The sequence below is a fragment of the Meleagris gallopavo genome, chromosome 22 (assembly GCF_000146605.3).
Source record: "Meleagris gallopavo isolate NT-WF06-2002-E0010 breed Aviagen turkey brand Nicholas breeding stock chromosome 22, Turkey_5.1, whole genome shotgun sequence".
Taxonomy (NCBI): Eukaryota; Metazoa; Chordata; class Aves; order Galliformes; family Phasianidae; genus Meleagris; species Meleagris gallopavo.
The window spans coordinates 13,114,458-13,123,847 of NC_015032.2; the positions used below are offsets into that span (position 1 = coordinate 13,114,458).

The following is a 9,390-nucleotide window of genomic DNA, read 5'->3' on the forward strand; positions in this document are numbered from 1 at the left end:
CCCAGGGCAGAGCCTTCCCAGCCGCCTGCAACCCGAGCCTCCGCACGGCCACAGTCAGTGATTTTGTAGTCACTGCTGTTTGTTCCTCCTGTGTTCCTTTTTGCTTTCTAAAGAAAACATTGCTAGCAGTGTTTGTGTAGCTGTAGGGCATTAATCCACATCAACCAGCTTCGTATTTATATCCCACCTGGGGAGGGCGGTTGCATCAGCACATTTTGTAAAACGTTGAGCAAAACAGCCCTGGCTGCAGGAAATGGGTTTTTCTTCACACTGAATTGCTTCACCGCTCGGCTCTTTCCCAGCAGCAGCAGAACGCACCTGGGGCTGTCCAGGGGACAGCTGGGGCACAGGCCGGGCCAGCTCCTGAGCACCGCAGTGCTGCACTCCTAGGCAAACAGCAGCCGTGCTCTGCACTGACTCTGTGTTTCCCATGGCCAGTGGGGCTGTGGCTGAGCGAGCCTTGGTCCAGGGCCCGGAGAAACCAACAAAAGCCTTGGGATGAGGCTGCTCAGCCCTCCAGGATTTACTCGGTGGGGCTGAGCCCTCTTGGTGCCCCGCACACCCCACAGGTTCCCATGGTGCTGCCACTCAGCTTTGTCTACATCAGTGCTGCAGCCGCCGCTCCGCAGGGTTTGGCACGTTGTCACCCCGGCTGGGGCACACTGGGGGCTGCAAAATGCAGACAGCAGTGTGCTGTGCCTCTCTGCCCCTCCTCGTGCTGCTGCTGCCGGTTGTTTTCTTTCTCTTCTGGAGTGCTCCTGTGGCTTCCTTCCCAGAACCTGAGACCTCGGAGCCACGGTCCAAGGCCGCCGGATCCCACCCTCCCCTCTGCTGCTGATTCATCACTGCTGGTCAGTTAAAAAGGGGTAATCAGCAAATTACTGAAATATAAGTAAGATAAACAAGGTGGGCAGGAGGCGTGCGTGCTGCAGGGCCCCAGCGGTGCCTCGCTGCCCCAACTCCACGCTCAGCACTGTGTGGCCATGCAGGCTCTGAGGTCTCAAAGCAGCTCCCCAGCACGGGCCGGGCCGCTCGCTGCTCCGGGGGCTGCCTGCATTTGTCCATATGCCGACGCTGACAGCGGAGCTGGTCTGAGTTAATTTGGCAGCAGCCGTTTAGAACAGTTGTCAAATGTTTTGCTGAAACCCGAGCATGTTGCATCTACCACTTTTCCTTCTGTTTCTTGTAGTTTACAATTAAATACCACCAGTTCTGCCCATATTTCACCTTCCATAAACCCCCGCTCCTTATTCCTGGAGCTGTTTCATTGCCACCAGCCAGCGGGTTTCTCATGCCGCATTGTTCCTTTAACTCACGGGACACAGCAGGCAGGTGCGTGTCATTGTCACCATTGCAGCTCTTCCCTTTTTAGAAAGCAGCTGCTGTGCCCATCAGTGCCAGGGAACAAAGCGCTGCCACCCACGCTGTGCTGATGGATGTCCAGCATGCAGAGCCCCGCGGTGGCACCCGTGTTCCCAGGAGCTCTGAGCGTCGCTGTGCTGAGCTCAGCCTCCTTACTGCTCACATCTCCTCAGGGTCTTGGAGGGACAGTTTGGGGAATCCATCCTGTGCAACTGGGAGTGGGCTGGGCGCAGCCAGCAGTGACAGGCGGTGCTGGTTTCGGTGCCTCCAGGGGGGTGGTGAGCTGCCAGCTGATACGGGCTGTGTCATCCTGTGCAGCACCTGCGGGCAGAGAGCTGAGAGCTGGCATGGCTCCTGCCCCTGCTCCTGCCCGGGTAATGGCAAAGAATGCACCAGAGGTCTGTGGTGAGGTGGGAAGATCTTGGGGTGATAAGAGGGCAGGGGATGAGGAGCTATGTGGGGTCCTGGTTAGGGGCCACATAGCACCAAGCTAATGTGTGGGGTTACAGACATACCATAGGGGGAATAGTGCCACCCCAGCACAGTCTGCAAAGGAGGGTCCTGGACCCAGCTGGAGGATGTGCTGCAGCCTACGCAGGGCTGGCGTCAGGCAGGAGATATGGGAGTGTGTGCAGGAATGTTGTTTCTGTCTGGAGCTGCTGGATGAGGAGTAATGGGGCTTCCAACAGCTGACACAGAGCTGCTCCTATGCCCTCAGTCCCGCTCTGTGCCAAACACCCCATGCCTGGCACACCACAGCCGCACCATAACCATGGTGCTCCCGCATGCTTTGTCACCGGCACAAGGCGCTGACTCCCCCATACTGCTTCCTCTTGCCGTCACGGTGCTCTGCTGTGTTGCTTCCCCAGTCTGTGCACGTCAGGAGGGTGTCTGGTGCCGGCCTCGTGCGTGGGTCTGGTCCTCTCTCTTCCACCCCCTGTCCCCATATCCAGCTCCGTGGGGTTCCCAGCGCACTGCAGTGCTCTCACAGCTGGGTATCCTGTCTCCCACCCTGGAGCATCCCACAGCAACGGCTGTGAGTGCATTGCCCTGGGTCCATGCCCCTGGGACAGAGTTGGGCAGGGTCTGGGCACTGCCCTGGGATCCCTGGCTCCATCCAGCACCTAGCTACAGACCTGCAGCCTGTGAGGAGCAGCTGTGTCCCACCAGCCTGTGCCCAATTTACAGCAGCCCTGTCCTGGACACCAGGGCACCTTCCCATGGGAGGTCTTTACGCAGCACCTGTCAGCAAGGGGTGCGCATCTGTGAGTAAGGACATGGGAACGGGCTGCAGCTGCCTCTTCCTTCCCCTTTTGATGGAAGTGGTGGTGACAGACAGCCTCGTGGCTTGGCGGCCAGCAGGAACAGGGGACGTCTGCTAGGGATTTTCCGTGTCGTTCATCCTGACCAGGGCTTTGGGTGTGGAGGGTGCTGCCAGCATTGCATGGGCTGTGACGTCTCCCAGCTGCTCCTGGGGTCACTTGGCATCCCCATAGCCCTCTTCGCCCAGGCCACGTTCTCTGCCACTCCCTCCTCACCCACTGGCAGTCCCAGCTCCAGCCCTCCCCAGCGTCCTTCTGCTCACACGTACTCTATGCTGCCTGTTCCAGCTCCCTGAGTTGCCCCACTTAGTCTGGGGCTGCCTGTGGAGTTCCCCTGCCCCACCCTCAGGCTCCCGGTGCACCCAGACACGGGGGTTTCCCTGCCCCTTCTCCTCACAGAGCCCCAGAGAGTCACCAGAAAATCCCTGTGAGGAAGCTGGGTAGTGGGGCTGTGAGTCAGTGGGAGAGGCCAGAGTCGGGGCCGCCTGTGCTGTGGATACCTGGCTGACAATGTGAGGATGCTCAGGGCTGTCACCATGTGTGCCCGTCGGGCATCCTGGAGCCAGCTGGGTCAGGCTGCAGCTCTCAGCCCCTCCAGTTCTGTGCCCTGTGCCGTGCCACGGCTCAGCCCTTGGAAGGGCTGCAGTGCCCAGGCGGTGCCGTGCAGGTGGTGCCGTGGCTGTGTGCCTGGGCTGTGGGAGCTGTGGGAACTGGGGATGGGAATAATGTGGGAAAGGCCCAGGGATCTCCCGCGGTGCTGGAAGGCCGGGCCAGGACCCAGCCCCTCCGGGCACACGCCATGGCAGCATCCCCTTGTGCTTCAGCTCTGCTTTGAGCCCTGCTGTTCCCAGTGCCAGGGAGGGGCTGCTGCGGGGGCACGGCGGGCTGTGCACGTGTGTCATGCCGGGCTCCAGGATGGGGCTGCCCTGTGTGGCAACTTCCTTGCCGTGTCACCGGGTGTTGCTCTTGCAGGGGCTGCGGGTGCAGTGAGGCAACCTGGCGGTTTCTCCGTGCCGTTCTGCAGGAGGGGGACGTGGTTCCCCTTGAGCCCAGAGCTCTGCCTGTGGGCTCCCACAGCCCGGGCACCACGTCCTGATAACACCAAGCACCACAGCCTGGCTGCACGGGGCTGGTTGTGAGCATAGGATGCAGGTGCTGGGTAGGAGGTGTTGGAGGCTGTATCCTTGTGTGGGTGATGCTCCCCAAGGCCGCTCTGCTCCCTCCATCCAGTCCTGCAGGTCTCCGGCACCTCGGGCCAGGCCCAGAGCAGTTTGTGCAGATCAGCTGAGCCTGGAGCAAGGCAGAGGGGAAGCCTGGGGGTGCTGGGGAGCAGGGAGCACAGGATGGGTCTGTCCTCCAGCTGCAGTCCCATAGGGCAGCCCAGGGCAGTGAGAGCGGTGGCGGGAGCCCGTCTGTGCCCTGAGCAGCGTCACGGGGCTGTTCTGAGCCTCCCGGCTCCCCAGCTGACGCTACGCCTTTCTCTCCTCTGTGCCATCTGTTTTCCTCTCCCTCCTGTCCCTGTTTGCTTTCCCCTTCCCCACTCCTATTCCCACAAGCGTCGGCAATTTGGAAGAAGCAGGAAAACACCATCCGGTGGTGAGGTTTGTGCTGCCTTGGGAGCCTGACTCAGCGGTGCCCTGCAGGCAGTGCCTGGGAGGATGGGGCAGGCCCATGTCCCATGGGCACCACTGCAGTGTCCGTGTGCTGGGCAAGCGTGTGCCCATCCTGCAGGACTCTGCTGGGCACCTGTGGGGCAAGGAACCACAGGGAGCTGCTGTGCCAGGAATGCTCAGCTCACTGGGGAGACATGGTCGTGGTGTGAGTGTGGGGGTGGAGGCTGCATCCTGCTGAAGGGCTGCAGTCTGGCCAAATCTCAGCTCAGCCCATATATGTTCCACCTCACGGTGGGCATTGGGCTAGCAGGCAGGAGGCTGCAGGTGCCAGGGCTCTTCTGCCAGCCCAGGTCCCCATGGCTCTGTCCCTGGCAGCATCTGCCCTTGGCCAGATGAGCTCAGCACTGTGGTGTGTGGTGATGCGGCTGTGGGGCACCCCATACCCAACTACCTCCAGCCCTGGCACACTCCTGGTGCTGACCATGGACATGGGACACAGGGCATTGCCCATCACAGCTGCACCAAGCCATGCAAGCATGGCTGCCCCTCCACCATCCTTGTGCCATTCTCATACCCTGCATGACCACCGGAACCGGCGTGTTTAGTAAACAAGGTGATGAAACAGTTAAAGCAGCAAACGGAGAAGCCTGAGTGTGCGTTTCGTCACTGTGGGAAGGGAGTGTGAGTCCTCAGGGCTGAGGGTCTGAGGGTGACTCACTGCCCTCTCCACAGCATAAATAGGTGCGGAACAGCAGCACCGGGCACAGCTTCACCCTCCTCTGCTGCACCATGGGGCTGCTCCTGGCCCCGCTCGCCCTGGCACTGCTGGCTCTCTGCCGCGCCGCCCCGCTGCACAGCAAGCCTCAAGCGGTCATCACCTTCCCAGGGGAGCTGCTCAGCGCCCCATCAGATGTGGAGCTGGCGGAGGTGAGGGCAGTGTGGCCCCAGTGCGGCCCCTTTCCACTGTCCAGCCTGAGACATTGCAGGGCTGCAGGCTGGGCTGGGGGCCGCCGTCTGCCTGGAGGTGCAAGGGCTGGGACCGAGTGGCGATGCGGTGTGGGGAGCTGCTCCCGAGCCCTTCTTGCCTTGCTGAGCCCCTCCGGCTGCCTTTCCTCCCCAGAGCTATCTGCTGCGCTTCGGCTACATCCAGGAGGCAGAGGCGAGGAGGAGCAGCAAGCACGTGTCCCTGGCCAAAGCGCTGCGCAAGATGCAGAAGCAACTGGGGCTGGAGGAGACGGGGGAGCTGGATGCCAGCACCCTGGAGGCCATGCGAGCCCCCGCTGTGGGGTGCCTGACGTGGGGGGTTTCCTCACCTTCGAGGGGGACCTCAAATGGGACCATATGGACCTCACGTATCGGTGAGTCTCTGCCCTGGGAGATGGGAGCCATGTGCCTAGAGGGTGATGGACAGCAGGGGATGGAGACAGGCAGGAGCAGTCTCACCCCGTGCTGCCAGCCAGCTGGGATCAGCACGGCGCAGCACAGCTGGCAGCATCTGCTCTGCAGTGCTCAAGACTATACCCAAGCCATCCCCAGGGCCCTGGTCAGCTGCCTTGCCGGGTTGCGTGGCACTGCTGTCCCCTGTGGGCTGGGACAGATTCCCACCATGTGCTCAGAGCCAGGTCACTCCTACCCCACTGTCACAGTGCTGAGCTGCAGCCTTCATCTGCAGGGTGATGAACTACTCCCCCGACCTGGACCGTGCTGTGATAGATGATGCCTTCCAGCGGGCGTTCAAGGTGTGGAGTGATGTCACTCCCCTCACCTTCACCCAGATTTACAGCGGCGAGGCAGACATCATGATCATGTTCGGCAGCCAAGGTGATGTCCCGGGGCTGTGTGGGGGTGGGAGCAGGCACAGCCTGCTGGAAGGAAGGGGCTGGAAATATGCCCATCCCCCCGTGGTGCCTGCAGGGCTCTCCCTAGACAGGGCTCTGCCTCCGGGCACCCACAGGTAAAGGCGGCACACAGTGCCTGGGGTTCGTGTACCTGAGGGGTGATGTGGCTCTGATGGCACTTGTCCCTGCAGAGCATGGTGATGGGTACCCCTTTGATGGCAAGGACGGGCTCCTGGCCCACGCCTTTCCCCCGGGCCGCGGGATTCAGGGCGATGCCCACTTCGACGATGATGAGTTCTGGACTCTGGGAACTGGCTTAGGTAAGAGGAGGGCGCAGTGGGCTCATGGGGGCTCACGGCACCTGTCTCGCCCTGTCCCTGTTCCACTGAGTACATCCTCTCCCTGCAGAGGTGAAGACCCGCTATGGGAATGCCAACGGGGCCAGCTGCCACTTCCCTTTCATCTTTGAGGGCCACTCCTACTCCCGGTGCATCACAGAAGGCCGCACGGACGGGATGCTGTGGTGTGCCACCACCGCCAGCTATGATGCTGACAAGACTTATGGCTTCTGCCCCAGCGAGCGTGAGTAGCACCGGCTGGAGGCTGCACAGCCCCGTGGGACTGCGGCTTTTCTCACCCCTTCTCCCCCTGCAGTGCTCTACACCAATGGTGGCAACAGCAATGGGTCTCCCTGCATCTTCCCCTTCATCTTTGATGGCACCTCCTATGACACCTGCACCACGGACGGGCGCTCTGACGGCTACCGCTGGTGTGCCACCACAGCCAACTTTGACCAGGACAAGAAATATGGCTTCTGCCCCAACCGAGGTGCGAGTGGGGTGGGTGGTGGAGTCCTGTGGTGCGTGGAGCTGGTGGGGTCCCAGCCGTGGCGCAGGGTGGGTGCAAAGGCATAGGGGCAACCCTACTGATGCTGTGCTGCAGACACGGCAGTGATCGGTGGCAACTCCCAAGGGGACCCGTGTGTCTTCCCCTTCACCTTCCTGGGGCAGTCCTACAGCGCGTGCACCAGTGAGGGCCGGCAGGATGGGAAGCTCTGGTGTGCCACCACCAGCAACTACGACACCGACAAGAAGTGGGGCTTCTGCCCGGACAGAGGTACTGGCCTGTGTGCTGAGGGCCTTGTGTGGCTGCAGTCCCCAGCAGCGTGTCCATCTGTCCGGGAACTGAGGATGCTGCTTCCTCCCAGGTTACAGCATCTTCCTGGTAGCTGCCCACGAGTTTGGGCACTCACTGGGGCTGGACCACTCCAGTGTGCGCGAGGCATTGATGTACCCCATGTACAGCTACGTCCAGGACTTCCAGCTGCATGAGGATGATGTCCAGGGCATCCAGTACCTCTATGGTGAGTGGTCCCTCTGTAGCTGGCACACCGTGGGCGTGGATCTGTGGCGCAGTGCCATAGGGCACCCGGCTGGCAGTGCCCTGAGTATGTTCCTGGGATGGGTCCTGCAAGGTGCTCTCTGCACCCTCACGCTCCCTCCTGCCCACTCAGGTCGTGGCTCTGGCCCTGAGCCCACTCCCCCGGCACCCTTGCCCACCGAGGAGCCCCAGCCCATGCCCACTGAAGCTGGCAGTGCCTCCACCACAGAGGAGGAGGAGGAGGAGGAGACGCCGGAGCCCACAGCTGAGCCCAGCCCTGTGGACCCCAGCCAGGATGCCTGCATAGAGAAGAACTTCGATGCCATCACTGAAATCAATGGAGAGCTGCACTTCTTCAAGAATGGGTGAGTAGAAGCTCCTGGCTCATCCTCAGCAAGTGCCAGGGTGATGGGCAGCATTTCTCCAGAGCTGCCAGGGGGGCACAAGACTCTGCCTTGTCGAGGTTGTCAGGGCAGTGGTTTTTCCCTCCAGGAAATACTGGATCCACTCGTCCTTCTGGAAATCAGGCACTCAGGGTGCCTTCTCCATTGCTGACTCCTGGCCCGGCCTCCCGGCTGTCATCGATGCTGCATTCCAAGATGTGCTCACCAAGAGGGTCTTCTTCTTTGCAGGTGAGCCCTGCCCTAACCCCATGTCTCAGCACCACATGTGGGGTGCTGCCTGGGGCATCCAGGGCCAGCTGACACCTACGTGCTCCACACAGGGCGGCAGTTCTGGGTGTTCTCTGGCAAGAATGCAGTGGGCCCCCGTGGGATTGAGAAGCTGGGCATTGGGAAGGAGGCCGGGCGCATCACAGGGGCCCTGCAGCGGGGACGTGGCAAAGTGCTGCTCTTCAGTGGGGAGCATTACTGGAGGTGAGTGGCTCAGGCCAGCAGCCCCAGCCCTGCACTGCAGCAGGTGGCTCAATGCAGCTCTGGGTGCTTTGCTTTCCCTGCAGGCTGGACGTGAAGGTCCAGACGGTGGACAAGGGCTATCCCCGCGCCACTGATGATGTCTTTACTGGTGTCCCCCTTGATGCACGTAACGTCTTCCTGTACCAAGGTGAGCAGGGACCCACATGGCGGTGCTGTCACCCCCATGCTGCCCTCAGCCCCCCGCAGGCTGGGCTCCCCCATTCCTCGTCTGGGCAGCAGCTGTATCATTCACACTTTCCCACTATCTCACCTCTCTGCCTCCTTCCCCCAGACAAGTACCACTTCTGCCGGGACAGCTTCTACTGGAGGATGACCCCACGTTACCAGGTGGACCGCGTGGGCTACGTCAAATATGACCTCCTGCAGTGCCCCCAGCACTAGGGGCAGAGCAGCTGCTCTGGTGCCACGCTCCTGCCTGCTGCTCCAGCCGGTCCCCCTGCAGCCCAAGAGTGCTGTGGGGCAGCCGTGGGTCAGCTGTGGGATTGCCCCCACCGTGCCAGGGCTTGTAGTCTCCCTGGCAGGATGGGGCAAGTGCTCCTGGCTCCCACCAGGGGCTGTCCGTCTGGGGAGTGCGACTCGAGCCAGTTCTGCTGCCCAGAGACGTTTGCCCGGTGCAAACTGCACACGGATTTGTAATGACTTTGTCTTCTCCTGAGCCAGTAACACTGGGCCGGCCTCGGCGGGCAGGGACACGGAGCTCTGTGCCGCCCCCGCCTATCGCCGGCTCTGCCAGCCGCCACCTGCACCTTTGTAATAAAAACCGTCCTTTGGAAGCGGCCTCCGAGTGCTCAGTCAGCGCGGGGAGCGGCCCTGGGGGGTTGCGGAGAGAAAGGGGGCTGCGAGCGGTGCTGCAGCCATACCCCAGCGGAGGATGCGCCTCCATCCCCAACCTCCCGTGCCCGGCTCCCGTCCCGTTCCCCGCGCCCCCAAGTGCAGCCTG

General features: G+C 61.8%; 1 protein-coding gene across 1 annotated transcript; it reads left to right on the forward strand.

Annotated features, from left to right (window-relative positions):
• Positions 1 to 5,033: 5,033 nt before the first annotated feature.
• Positions 5,034 to 9,223, forward strand: MMP9 (matrix metallopeptidase 9). Its single transcript, XM_003214158.4, is given in 14 exon segments — positions 5,034 to 5,224; positions 5,418 to 5,565; positions 5,568 to 5,655; positions 5,970 to 6,118; positions 6,327 to 6,455; positions 6,544 to 6,717; positions 6,790 to 6,963; positions 7,078 to 7,251; positions 7,343 to 7,498; positions 7,649 to 7,880; positions 8,008 to 8,147; positions 8,240 to 8,390; positions 8,474 to 8,577; positions 8,722 to 9,223. Coding segments are annotated over 14 exon segments (2,067 nt in total). The 5' UTR covers positions 5,034 to 5,086; the 3' UTR covers positions 8,832 to 9,223.
• The last annotated feature ends 167 nt before the right edge of the window (positions 9,224 to 9,390 follow it).